Genomic DNA, 21103 nt, shown 5'->3' on the forward strand with positions numbered 1-21103 from the left:
TTTCCTATTGACACTCTGGTTTTCATTAACAAACATATATATATATATATATATATATATATATATATATATATATATATATATATATATATATATATTAGGGTACGGTCCTATAGAGTAGGATCCAAAAACACAGTCCTTTTAAAAGGCAATCCACTTTACCTGTATAGACCTTTGGTTACTTTATGGAAAAGTACTTAAATTCAAAAAACGAGGAACTGAAGTGCTATGGTATCAAGGACTTTGTAGAAAAACTTTATTAACACATATTACAAAAATATTAAAAGAGGTTCTTCAATTCCACATAATTAGTTTCCAATAAATGGTACGTCAAAATACATCCAAAAGGCTGAAGCTGATGGAGCTGATAGGAATTGTATTCTGGCTTGACTTACCTTGAATGAGCATTGTGTCCTTAGAGGCAACGACACATGTTCGTTTCGGGCTTATTATACAATACATATGCCCTTCATCAGGCCGTAACACAAAATTCTAAAAAATAAACAATAAAAAGGAATACATTAAGATCAAAATTCCATATCAACATTTCAAGCGAAGGAGAAACAAAGAAAAAGAAGAAACCCACCAAAGTGATGGTATGCATTACACCTGGTTCGGTCAATGAACCAACATACCAAGTAAAGAAATATAAATTGTAGATCCTACAAGATCACAGGAATTGAAGGACAGATACTACAAAGACTTGCCACCAAGGGGTCTAAGAAATAGACCTTCCCTAAAGAAAGTCCTTAAGTGAAAAACAGTCGCAAAAAGACCCTGCGCCATGGACTAGTAAATATCAGTCGGACAGTCCATATATCCATGCGCTTGCCCAAGAGATTCAATACACCAAAGAATGAACAGAATTTTGAGTAGTAAGAAAAGAGAAACACCAAACTAACCCTAGAATGTTAAGGTATCTAATGGCCAACAATGTATAAAGATATACATAAATACATATAGACATACACGCATGCACATATAAAACGTACATGCATACACCCACACAATATACAAGAGAACAAACCTGTATGGCTCAGTCAGTATGAAGGCCAGAAAAAAGTGGAAATGGCATCTGACCCACCAGATGCACAAAATGGCCTGAAAACATACACATAAAAAGGTATATATAAGATCACAGATGTAAAACCATGTCTCAGCATATAGTGCCCAGAGAGATCCCATATACTTATAGCCTCAATCTATACTAAGTATGCATAAACAAAAATACAGCAGGGCAAATTCACCCATGCATTACATATTATCATTTATAAAGTAGGCACCATGTCCAGAAACAGTCCCACATATGAGCGACATAACTATAGCAGAATATACCCTAAATAAAACAAGATAGAAGGATGTATATTTACCTTTCCACGGCGTAATGTGAAGAGGGTGCTGCTATGATGGAAGCCTAGTAAGTAATGGCGTCTAGCACCACTTAAATATCCAACCCGGCATCCTGGGGAAAGCTATACGCATGCGCCAGCCATCCGCATTAAAGTGCATCGTGTGCTCTTGAGAGTGACGTCGGCATAACAATGCGCCGACAGGAAAACAACAACCACGCCGGAACGCATTGCGTGCGCACAAAGATGACGTCAGCGCATCAATGTGTCGACCAATAAGGGACACGGCACGCCAAAGCGTAATGCATGCGCCCAAGGATGATGTCAGCGCAACAATGCGTCAACACATAAAGGGCACGGCAAGGTATGGGAGGAGGCAATCTCCATAGTAACTGGACGCCTCCTCTCTATACCCAGCGGAATAGCCAGCGCTGATACGAACCCATCAAAAAAGATGGGAAGGTACATTACAAATAAGGGGGAATTCGCGTGGAGCTCAGGATTATAAATCAATACATAGGCAAGTACAGGGCATAATATTACAATTCATTCTTAGCTGTCAGCATTAGTTTTATAATTGCATCAGATTGATGGTACACATTAGTTTGGTGTTTCTCTTTTCTTACTACTCAAGATTCTGTTCATTCTTTGGTGTATTGAATCTCTTGGGCAAGCGCATGGATATATGGACTGATATTTACTAGTCCATGGCGCAGGGTCTTTTTGCGACTGTTTTTCACTTAAGGACTTTCTTTAGGGAAGGTCTATTTCTTAGACCCCTTGGTGGCAAGTCTTTGTAGTATCTGTCCTTCAATTCCTGTGATCTTGTAGGATCTACAATTTATATTTCTTTGTATGGTTGTATCAATTGCGCTCCCCTCTCAATACCCTCCCCTCTATGTAAACAGGCTTGCTGCAACTCAAAATCGATGCCACATGTACACCTTAGTATTTACAACAATGTTTCTGGAGTGCGCTACCCCTTCCCACTGTCCAAAAATACAAACAGTTCTCTTTAGTGCGTCCCTCACTGTCCACTTTCTGATGCTCCAGAAGATTCTCCCGTCATTGGCACAGTTCATATGCAAAAAAGAGGGACAAAAAACGAAACATCATAGTGCGATCCGCCTGCATTGGAAACGTGTGGGGACCTTCACCCTATGGGGTCCGACTGTGTAACTTCTATTAAGGGGTCACCTCTATATTTGTGACTAATGGCCAACAAGTGGCACGCTCACCTTGCTGTAAGGCTGCCCAGCCCCACAGACAGCAACTGCGCTTAAGGGGTTAAACCAACTTCTTTTCCACCGATCAATGGTAAATCCAATCTCAAACAAAGCAATGAGACAATATCATAGTGCAATCAAGCTTACACAATAACTCCATACATCAGATCAATAGCACCTATAGATCTCCTGCTCACCCTTTTCTACTGCTGCCCACACTCACAGACAGCTGTCCACGTTTTGGGTGTGCAGTGTTAGCCTCAATGCTCTGAGTAAGGTATCATTGACATTTGGGGATGCTGAACACTTATGGATATTTGATCACTTGAAAGTTTGGGGGATAGCGCAGTTAGTGGAATATGGGAGTGTACGTGTTTATGAGGGTGGGTGGGAGTATGTGCAATGGGCGGTGATGGTTCTGAAAGGGGGGTGGTTCAATGGAGAAGACCATGATCTAGACTGAGCCAAGCCGCATTATGCACTGGTATAATTATAATCCGGCCGATAGTAGTGTCAGAATCTCACGAGGATGGGGGAAGTGTGGGTAATGTAGTTTTGATATACAGGTCTCTGGGTGTGCAATATGGCGGCCGAGGTCTCGCGAGAGTGAGAGATGTGGGGAATGTGGGAAGCGTAGTCCCTCTGAAGAGCGCAATGGGGCCAAGGTCTCGCGAGACAGCGAGATTTGGGCATTGTGGGGATGTAGTTTTGGGTTGTTGCGGAGGATGGTAGTCCAAGGAAGAATTTCAGCGTGGCAAAATAGGCATATATGAATATAAGTATTACGCTGCATGGAAGTTACAGAGAGCGTATTTTATACAAATAAGAATCACTAAGGGCAGGTGAGACAATATCATAGTGCAATCAAGCTTACACAATAACTCCATACATCAGATCAATAGCACCTATAGATCTCCTGCTCACCCTTTTCTACTGCTGCCCACACTCACAGACAGCTGTCCACGTTTTGGGTGTGCAGTGTTAGCCTCAATGCTCTGAGTTATAATCCACTTCCACAGTCTGATGACAGGATACCAGGCATAACAGGCATATGTCTATAAAAAACATCAATGTAAAAAGTGCTTGTATAATTAAAACTAGGGATGGGACGAATCCACAATTTTTTCAAATCCGAATCCGAATCCGAATCTGAAAAGGTTCTCGAATATCTCGAACCTTTCGAATCCCGAATCTAACGAATCCTGCACATAAGAATTGTGCGATCCGTGGTATAGTTGCCCGCAGTATAGGTAGCGAGGTAAAGGTGCCTTCAGTATAGCTAGCTAGGTATGGGTGCCTTCAATATTGGTAGCTTTCAGTATAGGTAGCAAGGTATAGGGGCCTGCAGTATAGGTAGAAAGGTATATGGGCCTTCAGTATAGGTAGCAGGGTATATGGGCCTTCAGTATAGGTAGCAGGGTATATGTGCCTTCAGTATAGGTAGCAGGGTATATGGGCCTTCAGTATAGGTAGCAGGGTATATGTGCCTTCAGTATAGGTAGCAGGGTATATGGGCCTTCAGTATAGGTAGCAGGGTATATGTGCCTTCAGTATAGGTAGCAGGGTATATAGAGGCCTTAATTATAGGTAGGTATGTAGGTAGGTATAGGGGCCTTCAGTATAGGTAGCAGGGTATAGGGCCTTAAGTATAGGTAGGTATGTAGGTAGGTATAGTGGCCTGTAGGTAGGTAGGTATAATGGCCAGTAGGTAGGTAGGTATAGTGTCCTGTAGGTAGGTAGGTAGTTAAAGGGACCTTCAGTATAGGTAGCAGGGTATAGGGCCTTAAGTATAGGTAGGCATGTAGGTAGGTAGGTATAGGGGCCTTTAGGTAGGTAGGTATAGGGGCCTTTAGGTAGGTAGGTATAGGGGCCTTTAGGTAGGTAGGCACGTATAGTGGGCCTTTAAGTAGGTAGGTAGGTATAGAGGCCTGTAGGTAGGTATAGGGGCCTGTAGGTAGGTAGGTAGGTACGTATAGGGGCCTTTAGGTAGGTAGGTATAGGGGCCTTTAGGTAGGTAGGTACGTATAGGGGGCCTTTAGGTCGGTATAGTGGCCTGTAGGTAGGTAGGTATAGTGGCCGGTAGGTAGGTATAGTGTCCTGTAGGTTGGTAGGTAGTTAAAGGGACCTTCAGTATAGGTAGCAGGGCCTTAAGTATAGGTAGGTATGTAGGTAGGTAGGTATAGGGGCCTTTAGGTAGGTAGGTAGGTATAGGGGCCTTTAGGTAGGTAGGCACGTATAGGGGGCCTTTAGGTAGGTATAGGGGCCTTTAGGTAGGTAGGTATAGGGGCCTTTAGGTAGGTAGGCACGTATAGGGGGCCTTTAGGTAGGTATAGGGGCCTTTAGGTAGGTAGGTAGGTATAGGGGCCTTTAGGTAGGTAGGCACGTATAGGGGCCTTTAGGTAGGTATAGGGGCCTTTAGGTAGGTAGGTAGGTACATAAAGGGGGCCTTTAGGTAGGTATAGGGGCCTGTAGGTAGGTAGGTATAGTGGTAGGTAGGTAGGTAGGTAGGTACGTATCCTTTAGGTAGGTATAGGAGCCTGTAGGTAGGTAGGTACAGTGGCCGGTAGGTACGTATAGCGGGCCTTTAGGTAGGTATAGGGGTAGGTAGGTAGGTAGGTAGGTAGGTAGGTGTCGCTTTACCCCCCCCCCCCCCCCCCCGTGCCTCCTCCGCTCACCCCCACGGCCTCCTCCGTCCCCCGTGCCCTGCATAAGTATCAACTCACCTGTCCAGTGGAGCGCAGAGCGGCAGACCTCGTCATTACTTCTCGGTTCCCTCTAGTGGCCGGACCGGCTTTTACTGATGACGTCATTGTAAAAGCCGTCACTAGAGGGAACCAGGAAGTGAGCGAGAGGTCTGCCGCTCTGCGCTCCACTGGACAGGTGAGTTGATACAATGTATGCGGGCGGGCGGAGGAGGCGCGGGCGGAGGAGACGCGGGGGGGGGGTCGGAGGAGGACGAGTGCGAGCGGCGGATGCGCGGCGATGCAGCGTCGGGATTCGGCGGATTCGCAAAGTGGAAAATGGCGTCGGGATTCGAATCCACGAATCTCGAATATTTCCCAATATTCGAGGGATTCGTGGATTCGCCGGATTCGTCGTCCCATCCCTAATTAAAACACACAGAGGACGTCTCCTCCTGCTGCTGATCACTTCCCTTCCAGGCTCCGCCCTACGCGTTACGTCATACGACTCATCAGGGGCTATTGGTTAGGAAGTGACCCAGCAGACTCTTATATTCCCATATCTCATTTGCATACAAATCACATAAAATTATATTCTCATATCCCACCTGCCCTTAGTGATTCTTATTTGTATAAAATACGCTCTCTGTAACTTCCATGCAGCGTAATACTTATATTCATATATGCCTATTTTGCCACGCTGAAATTCTTCCTTGGACTACCATCCTCCGCAACAACCCAAAACTACATCCCCACAATGCCCAAATCTCGCTGTCTCGCGAGACCTTGGCCCCATTGCGCTCTTCAGAGGGACTACGCTTCCCACATTCCCCACATCTCTCACTCTCGCGAGACCTCGGCCGCCATATTGCACACCCAGAGACCTGTATATCAAAACTACATTACCCACACTTCCCCCATCCTCGTGAGATTCTGACACTACTATCGGCCGGATTATAATTATACCAGTGCATAATGCGGCTTGGCTCAGTCTAGATCATGGTCTTCTCCATTGAACCACCCCCCTTTCAGAACCATCACCGCCCATTGCACATACTCCCACCCACCCTCATAAACACGTACACTCCCATATTCCACTAACTGCGCTATCCCCCAAACTTTCAAGTGATCAAATATCCATAAGTGTTCAGCATCCCCAAATGTCAATGATACCTTACTCAGAGCATTGAGGCTAACACTGCACACCCAAAACGTGGACAGCTGTCTGTGAGTGTGGGCAGCAGTAGAAAAGGGTGAGCAGGAGATCTATAGGTGCTATTGATCTGATGTATGGAGTTATTGTGTAAGCTTGATTGCACTATGATATTGTCTCATTGCTTTGTTTGAGATTGGATTTACCATTGATCGGTGGAAAAGAAGTTGGTTTAACCCCTTAAGCGCAGTTGCTGTCTGTGGGGCTGGGCAGCCTTACAGCAAGGTGAGCGTGCCACTTGTTGGCCATTAGTCACGAATATAGAGGTGACCCCTTAATAGAAGTTACACAGTCGGACCCCATAGGGTGAAGGTCCCCACACGTTTCCAATGCAGGCGGATCGCACTATGATGTTTCGTTTTTTGTCCCTCTTTTTTGCATATGAACTGTGCCAATGACGGGAGAATCTTCTGGAGCATCAGAAAGTGGACAGTGAGGGACGCACTAAAGAGAACTGTTTGTATTTTTGGACAGTGGGAAGGGGTAGCGCACTCCAGAAACATTGTTGTAAATTTATATTTCTTTACTTGGTATGTTGGTTCATTGACCGAACCAGGTGTAATGCATACCATCACTTTGGTGGGTTTCTTCTTCTTTGTTTCTCCTTTGCTTGAAATGTTGATATGGAATTTTGATCTTAATGTATTCCTTTTTATTGTTTATTTTTTAGAATTTTGTGTTACGGCCTGATGAAGGGCATATGTATTGTATAATAAGCCCGAATCGAACATGTGTCGTTGCCTCTAAGGACACAATGCTCATTCAAGGTAAGTCAAGCCAGAATACAATTCCTATCAGCTCCATCAGCTTCAGCCTTTTGGATGTATTTTGATGTACCATTTATTGGAAACTAATTATGTGGAATTCAAGAACCTCTTTTAATATTTTTGTAATATGTGTTAATAAAGTTTTTCTACAAAGTCCTTGATACTATAGCACTTCAGTTCCTCGTTTTTTGAATTTAAGTCCTTTTCATCCACAAACACACAGATAAGTTAATTGCCTCCCCCAATAGATTTAGACGATACGGACATAGTAATATGATAGAGATTACATTGTGAGCCCCTCTGAGGAAAAGTTTGTGGCAATATATTTATGTAAAACTGTGGCAGGTGGCAGATGTCATCCCTGTATAAATACAAAGTAAATAAAACTAAATACTTGAACTAAATACTTAAAGGGATACTGTAGGGGGGAGTCGGGGGAAAATTAGTTGAAGTTACCCGGGGCTTTTAATGGTCCCCCACAGACATCCTGTGCCCACGCAGCCACTCACTGATGCTCCGGCCACACCTTCGGTTCACTTCTGTAATTTCAGACTTTAAAGTCTGAAAACCACTGCACCTCCGTTGCCGTGTCCTCACCCCCACTGATGGCACCAGGAGCGTACTGCCCAGGCCCAGCATGGTCTGTGTCGGCGCCATGTGCTCCAGGTGACATCAGGGGAAGCGAGGAGGACACGGCAACGCAGGCGCAGTGGTTTTCAGACTTTAAAGTCTGAAATTCCAGAAGTGAACTGGAGGCGGGGCCGGAGCATTGGTGAGTGGCTGCACGGGCACAGGATGCCTGTGGGGGACCATTAGAAGCCCCGGGTAACTTCAACAAATTTTCCCCTGACCCCCCCTACAGTATCCCTTTAAATTTTATGTAAAGGTAAACATGTTGGTGAATAAATATAAGGCCTTGGACCCACTAGCAGAGCTTTTCTAAGCACTTGTGATTTGTAAAGCTCTTGCTAATTCAATGCTATGGGGGATTTAAAAAAAAAATCACATCCCTCAAGTGGGATCACACACATAGCATTACGTTGGCAAGAACTTTTCAAATCACAAGTGCTTAGAAAATCACTGCTAGTGGGTTTCAGGCCTAAATGGAGAGAGAGGAAAAAAACTCATAGGCTAGGAACACACTAGGCAAAAACACTAGCATTGCCGCTAATGAAAGTCTATGGGCCACATGTAAAAAAATGAATATACCAGAATGCGTTATGCATTGCGTGTTTTTGAAAATGCACAACTTGCTGCATAATTTCCAAAAACATATTAAACGCACATAATGTATCTCAATAGCGATGCAGAGGAATGCTTTTTTTTAAACAATTGAATGGTATTAAAGCTTTGCCTATAATACAACAGTGGAGAGCCCTTAAAGTGAACCTCCAGACTAAAAATCTACTCAGCAGCACTGAAAAGGCTTGGTGTTTCTTTAACAGTTTCACAGCATCAGAAGTTTGTTTTTCTTACCCAAAGCCTCTTTTTTTAGCAATACAGAATAAATCTGCCTGGGCATTTTTCCCCTGATGCTGTGCAAAGCATGATGGGATTTCTGATTTTTTTTTTTTGTGTGATTTGAAGCTTAGCACGCGCAGCTGGGAGGGGTGATCAGGACACAGGACTGTTAGGCCTCTTTTCCACAAACTGTCGAGCTATGTGTTCAGCAAGCAGTTGCCAGGCAGCAGCGAGCAGTTACCAGGTAGCAGCAAGCAGTTACCAGGCAGCAGCAAGCAGTTGTGAGAGTTTGAGAGGCATTTCACTGCCTGTAAACAGTTCGTGGAAAAGAGGCCTTAGAACTGTGTCTCATGCTCCCTGTCACCACCTTTCAACCAAAAAGATGGCTGCCCCATGAGATCACAAACATTTGCCTGTTCTTTTAAAACAGGGTGGGTGTAAAGGATTGCGGAGATGCCGCCGCGCGGTCTGGCGGCAAGGCGGCTGTCTCCGCGTTCAGACCGGCGGTTTCCGCACAGCAGCATGCGTCTGGTTTGTCTGATCCTTCTAGTGCACACAGATGGAGAGCTACACGCGCGCGCGCGCTGGGAGGCAGGACCTTTATGCCAGGAGGAGAGGGATCAGCTGATCAGGTTGGTCAGCTGATCCCAGCGCAGACTGTCATTGGCTGAGTAGCGCTGAGGAGCGCTGCACTATATATAGATCTCGCTGGTCAGTCTCAGGTTGTCTGCCGTTGCGAATGCATACGTATGAGCACTCAGACCATAGTCAGATCCCACAGTGTGTTAGAACCAGGTGGACCTGGGAATTCACACTTAGCCAGATTACGCTTGTGTTATTACTGTGTTATACTTTAGACCAGTTCCAGGGTGTTGTGACCAAGGACCTCACACCCAAGCTTAGGAATACTGTGTCATTGCTGTGTTATACTTTAGACCAGTTCCAGGGTGTTGTGACCAAAGGACCTCACACCCAAGCTTAGGAATACTGTGTCATTGCTGTGTTATACTTTAGACCAGTTCCAGGGTGTTGTGACCAAAGGACCTCACACCCAAGCTTAGGAATACTGTGTCATTGCTGTGATATACTTTAGACCAGTTCCAGGGTGTTGTGACCAAAGGACCTCACACCCAAGCTTAGGAATACTGTGTCATTGCTGTGATATACTTTAGACCAGTTCCTGGGTGTTGAGACCACTGGCCTCACACTCTAGACTAGGCCTCTGCTTTATCTGTTATAACCAATTGCTCTCTCGACCTCTCTCCTGCTTTTTGATTCGGTACCTATGCATATCTGCCTACTTGTTGCCAAACCCTGCCTGTACCTGGTTATCGAATCAGCCTTCTGTCTCTGTACCTTATCTGCTCGTGTGTTGCCGGCCTGGCCTGGCCGACCCTTCTGGCTGTCACTCATACCTTGAGTGTTCAGTCTGTCTGTACTACCTGTGACACTACCCCGCCAAGTGTCAGGTAGCTGCAGAGACCTCCTGTTCCTCAGAGAGGCATCTCTGCAGTCCAGTCAGGGGCTCTATCCCTTAGGAGTCCTTTGGCTGCAGTATAGTCTGATTCCCAGTATTGCAGGGAATCACTGGCTCGCAGGTTATCTCTATCCCTTTTCCTAGGAGATAGTTCACACACAGCCAAGGGCCACCTGCTCCTCAGGTGGTCCATGCTCATTGTTATCGGCATCTCCCGCCCCACGGGAGACAGCCTACTGTTGCACCAAAACACTTACACTTTATCAGGTGTCCAGAGGTTAGTCATACTTGTATTATTGGTGATTCTGCAGATCATCAATAATCAGGTATATATCTGTATTGTTGGTGATACTGCAGATCACCAATAATCAGATTCTCTCTGTGTGCTGACACCAATCGTTACAGTGGGTAAGAGATTATATTACCTATCTATTTTAATTAACATAACTAATGTAACTTAATGACAGTATGTTTGTTTAGGCTGACGAGTCCCTTTAACACATTAACAAAAAAAACATCATCTCATCCAACCCCACCCTGCCTCCAGCTCTCCAATAGTGCATCGTGCGACAAGCAGTGAATGCAGAATGAGAACAGTATCTTGGGGGGTCACCCAAGCATACACATCATATGCGTCAAACATCAGTAGCTAAGTCATGAGAAGCAGAGTAGTCAGACCATTGAAACCACATCTTATGAAATTTCGGAGGACATTTCCTGTTCATATATGCCAACTTGTACCATACCATGGCTTTAGTCTCTTGATCCATAACGCCTTGGGAGGAGTACATATGAAATTGGCGCCGGTAAACTTGGGCGCAGGATACAGCGGTATATAGCTGATCCTGCTTCTGCACAAGTTCGGGCCGTATTAATTACTATTCCTCCTCCAGGCTGCCATGGATAGTGGTGAAATGATATACTGTAATTCGGCTTCCAGCAATTATTATTTATTATTAGGCCGAATGATTGTGTTTTTTAAGCAACTTCGGCTCCGTCTTCTGACGGCGCCGACGTTACTCATTGAGCGCCGCTATAGACTGATTCACATTATAATCTATGGCGGCGCCCAAATCTAACAGCGCCGAAAAGCACTGCTCCGCTTGGGAGGGTGCTGTTCAGAAAACCATTTATAAAACAGTTCCTAACGTAGAAACATAAAATCTTGACCAGAATAGTCTGGTGGTTGGAGATGGTAGCATTAGTGTATAAGCCCAAAAGAAGGCTCTTAGGGTCTACCACTATTCTCTTGCCCATAACTCCTTGGCATTCATCAACAACATGACACTACTGGAAGCTGATTGTAGGGTCTCTAACATGCCCTACTGAAAGCCAGAGAACAGGGAAGTTTCCAGTTTTTGAATCAATCCACCTACTGAGCCTACCTGCTCTGTCTCTATCGTTCCGCCACGATTTGCGATTCTGCCACAATTTGCGCTTGCGATTCCTGGAATCACAGAGCAATTGCCTTGAAAATGCTGCATGCAGCGCGTTTACGATTGATCAAAATCACAACCACTGCAGTGTGAATGTATCCATAGGGATACATTGTAGCAGCGCTTTGCTGATCGCCGGCGATCAGCAAAGCGCTCAAGAATCGCCCCAATGTGAACCAGCCTTTACAGAAGCTGTCAACTTGGTTGCAGCTGCTGCACATATTAAGGGGTTATCTCTGCTTGTGCTGATGTCTTGCCAGATAGTCTTTCATACTAGAAGGGTAGGGCAGAGTGAAACACTCAGTGCTGTGGACTTCACAGAGTAGACTGTGAAGATGATGAAATATTATTGAACTGCAATATGTAAACAGAACACGTCTGTGCATTCATGTTTGTGAAGAAAGCTGTGCCATAACTTTCTGCTTGCCACAGGCTTCCTGAAGTCAAATGAAGTACACTTTCAATAGTGGAAAGACAAGTGTAGCACTAATGACATGACCATTTGTAGCATTTTAACAAATGTAGAATTCTATTTTACATTCAATACTGTGCTGCATTCTGCACTGCCAGGGAAGGTGTTAAAACGGCAACATTTGTCTACTGGAACTTTCTGTTCGTTTCTCACAGAAACCGTGGCAATAAAGCTATTGGATTCAAACAGTTCGCGTCGCGCTTACAGCAGATTCGACACGCGGTGAATGTGACAGATGCTCTCTCATAGTTCATTGCTTTTGAAATAAAAGGCTGCCGGTGGAGATTATGAAATCACGCTAGCCTTTAACGAGAGAGCGTCATTAATTTCCGTGTGGCGAATCTGGAGTACGGATGCGGAAGTAGCGGCGGTGTGACGAATGTGCAGCGGCGCATAAGCAGACTAGGGAGGGGTTTGAGGGCGGGGTGTCCGCTTGCTGTTTACGACACTGTAGGCTGCTGTGGTCCGGTCGTAGAGAAGTGGCAGAGATGGCGCGTCTGGTTGCCGTGTGCAGGGACGGAGAGGAGGAATTCCCCTTCGAAACGAGGCAGATTCCGCTCTATATCGATGACACGCTGACGGTGAGTCCGCCTCGCCTGGTCTGCTGCGGCCAATGGTGGAGAGGCAGGCTGCTGGCCCAGCTCAGGACGCCTTGTTCTCCGCGCTAAGCCGAGGCCTCGCAGTGCTCAGCTGCAGCCACTGCCTCATCATTGCGCCTGGGTGACCGTACAGTCATGTCGGGGCAGGTGGAGGGGGCTGGGGAGCTGCTGTGTGTGCAGGCTGCTCGCTTCTCCACCCTGAGGCCTGGCGCTGTCACCCCGACTAGTGACACATCCTTACTCCCTATACACAGGCAAGCTCGGGAGCGTGCACGGAGCAGCTGACATATAACTAGCATATATGCCTTCACAATAAAGCTTGACTTTTTTTGGGGGGGGGGGGGAGAGAGAACGCTTTTAGTCACCCATCACTAAATATGCTGAGAGTCACAAATTCAAGTTCGGCTGTTATATGCAATTCGTAGAACGTTATTTTATGCTTATGAAATTAAAGGGAGAGGAGAAATACAAGAGAAAATGGAAGCTGCACTGTTTCGTCACTAGAATAGAAAACTGCAGCTAGTCTCACGGCAGCATGGAGGGAGAGAGAGTGCTCTGTCAGCTGCTGGCTGGTGGAGGAGCTGCAGCTAGCTGGACTACTGGTACTTGAGGATCTGTAAATTGGTGCTGCACTCACTTTCATTTTCTAGCTTCACAAAAGTGTCTTAAATTGGGCATTACATTTTTTTTTTGTTTTTTTTTCTGGCTGTATAGGAGCAGCATAAGGCAGGGGATGAACTGGAACTTTGCACAGGGCTAATCAGGTTTAGGAAGCTACTGATAAAAATGTTTACATGCAATTTAAAACTGACATAGCCAAAATCAGTAGTTTCAGACTTTTTAATTGCTATTTATTATTATTTACTGTAGTATTTATACAGAGCTGACCTCTCACGTAGTGCTTCAGAGTATATAGACTTGTCACTAACTGTCCCTCAGAGAACTCACAATTTAACTTTATACCACAGTTATAGGACCATTTATAGTCTAGGGCCAAATCCCCTTTTTTTTTTTTTTTTCATTTCATATGTGGGGGGGGCAGTTCAGTGAGCCAGTACCTATTCAGTGAGTAGACCTTGGGCAAGACTCCCTAATCTATAGAGCACTTCCTAGTGGCTGCAGCTCTGGTATTTTGAGTGTGCCTGGAGATGAGCGCTATAAACATATTTATCTTGTCAATAAGGCAGGGGTCACATTTGTCTTTTTCTGTGTATTTTCTGCACAGTAAAACTGAGAGCTCGGAGCAGTGCTTTTCAGCGCTGCTAGATTTGGGCGCAGCCGGCGCCTCCATAGACTTCAATAGAAATCATTCCTATTGAAGCGCTTAGTGAGTAACGTCGGTTGCTTAAAAACATAATAATTCGGCTTCCAGCAATCGCTGGAAGCCGAATTATTTCATTCCCCCACTATCCATGTCGGTCTGGAGGGGGAATAGTAATTAAATCGGCTCGGACTTGTGCAGCAGCAGGATCAGCTATATACCGCTGTATCCTGCGCCCAAGTCTACCAGTGCCGATTTCAAATGTACTCCTGAGAGCTAGTGATAGACAATGGGCTAGTTCACACTTTAATGCGTTTTTCACATACAGAAAAACTGACAGCAATTGTAGCATTGTCAGAAAGCTCATGCAGAAAAACGCACACAGAAAACAGAGACAAGTGAGACACCCACGCAGACATGGGGGAAACATAAAAACTCTGCACAGATAGTGCCTTGGCTGGGATTTGAACTAGGGAGCCAGCGCTGCAAGGCGAGAATGCTATCCATTATGCTACCGTACTGGAACTTTCACAACACTATGGTTGCAGATTTCTGATAGAAACATCTGTGTTGCAGGATAATGAGCAAGTTTACAGTTGTGGCGAAGCATACTTTTTATATACTGTTTTTCACATCACGTGAATGACACGCGATGTGACTTTTATGTTGCGATCTTGGTTTTTCCAGGTTGTGCTACACAACGCTCCAGTGTGCAAGTAGCCATAGGCCACGTTCACAGTGGAGCTCTGTAATGTGGCTTACCACACGGCAATGCACCCCCTATGCGATCTTCAGTGCAGCGAGTGTATTGCGGCGTAGTAAAACATTGCTTGCAGTACGTTACCGCTAAACACAGGCAATTACAGTAGAAGTGAAGCATATTTTTCATTTGATATGGTTCACTGTACCCAATGCTGTGCAAACATTATGCTGCACCGGTGTCATGATCTGTTGCATTGTGGCCAGCTGTCACAAGAGATGCAGTGCAATGGCCACTGTGAACGTGGCCTTAAAGGGAACCAGAGGCCCCAGGAAAAAGATTCTATAATACCTGGGGCTTTCTCCAGCCCCATATGCACGTATCGCTCCCGCGCCACCGTCCTTTGCTGCCTGGATCCGCCGGTACTGGGTCCCATCATGGCCGGCAGACGCGGCCAATTGTCCGCATCACACGGGGCTCCCTCCATATACGTACGCGTGAGGCTGCTTACTGCGCAGCCGCATGCGTACAGGTATGGAGGGAGCCCCTGTGATGCGGACAATTGGCTGCGTCCGCTGGAAGTGACTGGAACCGGTGCCGCCGATCCAGGAAGCGGAGGATGGCGGCGTGGGAGCGATCCAGGCTTTATGGGGCTGGAAGAAGCCCCAGGTATGTATAAAAGCTTTTTTTTTTTTTTTTTTTTTTTTCCCTCGTTCCTCTCTGGTTCCTTTTAAAGTGTACCTCCTAGCAAAAAACAGTCCCCCTAGGAGTGTACTTGCCTCGGGAGGGGGAGGCTTCCCTCGTTCCTCCTCTGCAGCCCTGTTCCAGTGCTGGAACCCCACAAAATAGAGCTTGATGGTTGTCACTGGCACACTAGCATGGCACCAACCGGCTTTCTTCAGAAAAAGCCAGGGAAGATCGGGTCCACAATACAGTGCAGAAGCAAGCAATCTGCGCAGTATCACGGACCCCATCGGGCATGGCTATTTCTGCCAGAGCATGGTACTTGTGCGCAAGAAGGCCACTCTTCAGGGGTCCCAACGCTGGAACGGGCTCACATACGAGGACAGGGGAAAGCCTCTTTATGATCTAGAGGCTTCCCTCTCCCAAGGTAAATATCTATTATCTTCATTTTAAAAAGTCACAGCTGATTATTTGTGGTAGCATAGTGGTTAACTTAGCACTATCACTTAGCAGAACTACAGTCCTGGGTTCAATCCTTGCCCAGGACACTGTCTTCATGAAGTCAGAATACATTTTACCACATGCATGTAGTATGAGGGCCAACAGATTGTATAAATAAACTCTCTTACCACATGGAAGTGATAAAATTGGCCAAACAGAATTGCATGTGTAAAAGTGAACAGAGGCGCCAGCAGGATAAAAGGTTCTAAAAGGCTTAAAATCCCTCAGGAGGTGGTGGTGGACTCGCCTTCCCGAAGCAGACAAGATACCGTCAGTTTTATGACAACAGGTTTATTAATATACTTCAAAACAAACAGTTCAACGCGTTTCACGGGTATGTTCCTCCCAGAGGCGCTATTCGTGACCTTGAGACTATACTGTGTACTCCTATCTGTTTATTGCCTGAGGAAGCGGGAACATACCCGTGAAACGCGTTGCACTGTTTGTTTTGGAGTATATTAATAAACCTGTTGTCATAAAACTGACGGTATCTTGTCTGCTTCGGGAAGGAGAGTCCACCACCACCTCCTGAGGGATTTTAAGCCTTTTAGAACCTTTTATCCTGCTGGCACCTCTGTTCACTCTTACATTATCAATATCCACCTCTGGTGGAGGGGTGTTGCCCCTTTTATCCTGCTGGCACCTCTGTTCACTCTTACATTATCAATATCCACCTCTGGTGGAGGGGTGTTGCCCCTTATTTCCTTATCTACAGAGAGCGACTTTTAATCCTGAGTGAGGACAGGTCTAATCTCCTCGCCTGCCTATACAGTGGTTACCTAGGCGGTAACCCACATTTGTGAGTATATACATAATATACTTTTCATTTCCAACCCTTTGTTTTGCATACTACACTATATATTGGGCTCTCGGTATTTCTTTTGTCTTTAGAATTGCATGTGTGTACCAGGCTTGTCAGCTGTCACAGCTGAACAGCCAATCAGTGACTGACTAATAGTGACAGGGCTGAATACCTAAAAGGAGTAGCTATACAAGACAAAGACAAGACAAATAACATTTATATCGCGCTTTTCTCCTGGCAGACTCAAAGCGCCAGAGCTGCAGCCACTAGGACGCACTCTATAGGCAGTAGCAGTGTTAGGGAGACTTGCCTAAGGTCTTCTACTGAATAGGTGCTGGCTTACTGAACAGGCAGAGCCGAGATTCGAACCCTGGTCTCCTGTGTCAGAGACAGAGCCCTTAACCATTACACCATCCAGCTATAGAAGCCAGCTTTTCACTGGATGTAATGGATATGCGGTGGAACATGTATAACATTGAAAATGGTTTTGACTTCACACTGAGTCTGCTACCAGACCTGCTACCATGGAGTGGACAAATAGTTATGTTGCATGGGCCTGTGCTTTCCTTTAGGCCTGTTTACTCATGTCCACTTTTATCTGTTTTTGATTTTGTCTGCTGCGTTGTCATACATCTGCTCCCAAGTTCAGTGAAGACAGGGCACCATATACAGATATGCTACCACTTTAGTAATTGTGAACTGACCCTAGGCCTTATTTACATTATTTTAAAAAGACCTGGGAAAGTTCATCAAGCAGTTACATTATTGTGTAATTGGTAGTGTTTTTGAGGCATTAACCTCCAAGTGCTATAGACGTGCATATTTCAGTGGAGATCTTTCAGGGCCGCTTCTACTAGCTGCCACCAGACTTGCTCCTCACAAGCTAATCATGAGTAACCATGGTGGTTACTCGTGATTAGCTTATAAGAAGCAAGCCTGGCTGCCACGCATGGCTGCGAGACGTGCGGTTGCTGCCCGTATGCAAAAATGCTGCAATGTCGGCCGAATCGCTAAGGCAAGCGATTCGGATGGCGGTAGCATTATCCCCTATGGCAGTGATCTACAAACTTGGCTCTCCAGCTGTTAAGGTACTACAAGTCCCACAATGCATTGCGGAAGTCTGAAAGGCACAGTCATGATTTATAGAGGCAAATGCATTGTGGGACTTGTAGTCTCTTAACTGGAGAGGCAAGTTTGCAGTTTACTGCCCTATTGGAGAGTTTTCCCATGCGATTTGCTTGCGGGAAACTGTGGATTCGGCCCGCTGTAGTGGAAATAAACCCTCACTTGCGTATGCATGTGGTTCTCCTTGTTTATCACTTTACAGGCCATTTCACGCTGCATGTGCTTCCATCCGGTGCCCATGCAGGTTGTCAATCGTGAGGGCACCCTGAAATACAGTTATTGCAGTGCCCTGTTCAGAGTGGTAAAATCCAATGTTAAACTAATCAGAATCGCAATGCCTGTTGCAATTTTCCTGTGTTTGAAATTAGGTTCAACCAATGGGATCACATAGCAAACGCAGTGCTATGTGATTAACTATTTAAAAAGTTCACGCGTTTTTGTTTAGTTTTTTCCTATCAGAAAATGCAATCGCACTCATAATTCGTGGCAAAACTTGCACTCGGCACAAACTGATAAACGCAATTCCAGCGTGCGCTGTTTGTGGTTTTAAGTGTGGATGGGGCCCTTATAGAGGTAATGGATTACACTTTTACTTGACCATCTCCTTTCAACCAATCATTCATACTGGCACGAGTGGTTGTGAAGCAACATTAAAGTGGACCTGAACTCTTGCACTGGACAAAAGGAAACCATAGAGAAATGCACCCTGTATGTATTCAGAGAGTTTAGCCTGTCTAATCCTCCATTTGTGTCTATTCACAAATTGTAATTTGATCTCCTGTGTCACCGGACTGCCTATGGCAGGTAAGCACAGGCTGTAAACAATGTCTGCTTCCATGAAAGCAGGAAGTATAAAGAGTGCTGATTTATTTTAGGATTTGTATCAGCTGTAACAAATGTCCTTTGTTTAAGGGTTATTATGCTGTTGTGTATCATTTAGAGCAGAGAGGACATTCTGAGTTCAGGTCCGTTTTTAAAGGATACCTGAAGTGCAATATAAATTAAATTTGTAGAATAAAGGGCCTAAGCTCCCTTGGCCGGGCTTTGCAACAAAAACGCTAAGTGCCCCCAATTTCAGAAATCTTGAGTCTGCGACTTCGACCTTGATTCCCGGACTGATTGCAATTGTGACTCTGCAGCTACTGATGCGATTGCTGCCACAATGTTGCAAGCAACGATTTGCTTGCATAGGTATCCACTGGTATAGTGTTTTGCAAATTGCTGGCAAATGGCAAGCGCTGCAAAATCTCTCCCTGTGGATCTAAAGCCTTACTGCTTATTGTTGCGGTCGGGGTACCTCCAGTAGTCTATTTTGTACTGTTTTTATATTTGGCTGCCAAGTTCCAAATTGCACATGCCCAGTAAAGGGAAGCGCTGAGCCCGAAGGAAAGAAGATGGGCACAAGCCATAGCCATTCCTTTCACTAGGCATGCATGGCTCAGAACTCACGCATGTCCAGTTCAAATACACTTGTTTATGGCCCCAGTGAATTTCTCTGACAATGTGAATTAGAGGCAAAATGGGAATTAGGGATCTGTCCATGTAAACTGAACCTTAGGGCCATTTCCACTAGCTGCTGCCAGTCCTGCGAGAAGCGCGGTGGCACTTCCCTGTTGAGCGACTACGCAGCCGAATCCTGGAAGTTGTGCCATGCACAGCTATGGGATTTGCTGCCACTTGCATGGAAAAAAAATGCTGCAATGTCGTCTGAATTGATAAGACAAGCGATTTGGATGGCTGCTACATTATGCCCTATAGCAGTTTCCACACGCGATTTGCCTGCGGAGAAACTCTGCGGATTCGGCCTGATTTCTGCACTAGTGGAAGTGGGCCCTCGGGTTGCTTTATGTACAATAGTTCAAAGAAAGCTGAAGCAGAGATCATGCAGGTGCTCAAGACAACCAATCAAGTTTCAGCTATAGGTGCAAAAGGAATCTGATTGTGTACTCTGGGCAAGTGCACATGTATTATTGCTTGTGTTTTGTTAAAATTTCTTTGGCTAAATCTATAAGTTCTCTGAATTTGCTGATTTAGCACAATGTGACTCTGCTCTGTATGCAGGCTTGAGGGCTCATTCACATATAGGGCGTTTTCCCTTTTTTTTTTTTTTTTTTTTTCCCCTCCCCCAAGCGCAGGAGATTTTGAAAATCGCCCACAAAATGCTTGTGCAATGATTCTCTATGAGAAGGTTCATATCAGTGCGCTTCGTCCGCTTTGTGCTTCGCAAAGCCGTGCCTGTACCATTTTTGGGGCGATTTTGCTCTAATGGAAGGTATAGGAAGAGAGCTAAACGCTCGTAATCGCTTTACTTGATTTTACTTCCTGGCTGATGTCAGGATGTGACAAAACGGAATCTCTCTGCAAAAGCGCTTTGCACAAAATTGTAGCGTGGGGGGGGGGGGGGGGGGGGGCTAAAAAATTTGAAAATCACTGCCATTAGCAATTTATTTTAGATGTGAACTAAGCCTGAAGCAGTTTTCAGCCCACAGTTCGGGACTAGAAAATGGTAATTGAGAGAGAAATCCAGCCTCCATGCAGATTTTATGCAAATTGTTTGCAGCTTGGAATGGGCCCATCAGAATCAATCCGAAGTGCACTCGATTAGCCCAATTCCAAGCTGCTTACAGTTAGCATAAATTTTTGTGCGCAAGTTGTAATTTGCATCTAATTGACATCTGTATTCAAGACCACTCCAGTGTCAGTTCCAGCTCAATTACTGGTAGTTTGAACTGCAATCTACTATAAGTTGACTGTTTTGCCGAATGATGGTAAGTAGGGGCACAGCTATGGTGGAGTTCCTTTCAGCATAGTTCTGAGCTGTGGATTGCTAATTACATTTTTGTTAAAGCTTGTCTCTGCAATGAGGCTGCACTCAGATGTGAGTCCATAGGGTTTTTTCCCTTTTCTCCACTTGCGCCAAGCACTACCAGGTGCCTGGCATGTGCAAAGGAGCAGCTGTTGTGCAGTGATTTCACCACCTTCAGCTTCCTGTGTGGAAGAAGCCCCAAAGTCACTTCAGCTCAATGGTTCCTGCCTATCTAATGTGCAAGTGTTTGCAGAGTAGCTAACTGCTACTAAAGCACAGACTACCAGTCACTTATGCAGCTGGTAAATGGACAATTTAAATTCTATATTTGTGGTATTCAATCGGTCCATTTTTAAATCTACATATATAGCGTAATACTGCATCATCTTGTAATTATTTGCATCTCATCAACCATCCATAGTAAGAAAATCGTGTTTGGGTTGGTTCACACTGCAAGAACTTTTTTAGCGCTAGTGGTTTAAAAAGCACTTGCTAATGCAGTGCTTTGGGTTATTTTTATAAAATCACATTGCTCAAGTGTGA

General features: G+C 45.3%; 1 protein-coding gene and 1 long non-coding RNA gene across 3 annotated transcripts in view; one reads left to right on the top strand and one right to left on the bottom strand.

Moving 5' to 3' along the window:
- Positions 1 to 401: 401 nt before the first annotated feature.
- Positions 402 to 12824, bottom strand: LOC137546569 (uncharacterized). Its single transcript, XR_011026290.1, has 3 exons — positions 12149 to 12824; positions 1028 to 1101; positions 402 to 492 (listed from the first exon to the last, which is right to left on the bottom strand). It is a non-coding gene; the product is annotated as an uncharacterized lncRNA (long non-coding RNA).
- GGNBP2 (gametogenetin binding protein 2) overlaps positions 12476 to 21103 on the top strand; it is a 47813-nt gene continuing 39185 nt past the window's right edge. The window contains exon 1 of one of the 2 annotated variants that reach the window (XM_068269201.1): positions 12476 to 12663. In XM_068269201.1, coding sequence (XP_068125302.1) covers positions 12571 to 12663 — 93 coding nt within the window. In that variant the 5' untranslated portion in view covers positions 12476 to 12570. The remainder of the gene's footprint in view (positions 12664 to 21103) is intronic. The other variant, XM_068269202.1, reaches the window with a different exon arrangement.

The sequence above is a fragment of the Hyperolius riggenbachi genome, chromosome 2, assembly GCF_040937935.1.
Source record: "Hyperolius riggenbachi isolate aHypRig1 chromosome 2, aHypRig1.pri, whole genome shotgun sequence".
Classification (NCBI taxonomy): Eukaryota; Metazoa; Chordata; class Amphibia; order Anura; family Hyperoliidae; genus Hyperolius; species Hyperolius riggenbachi.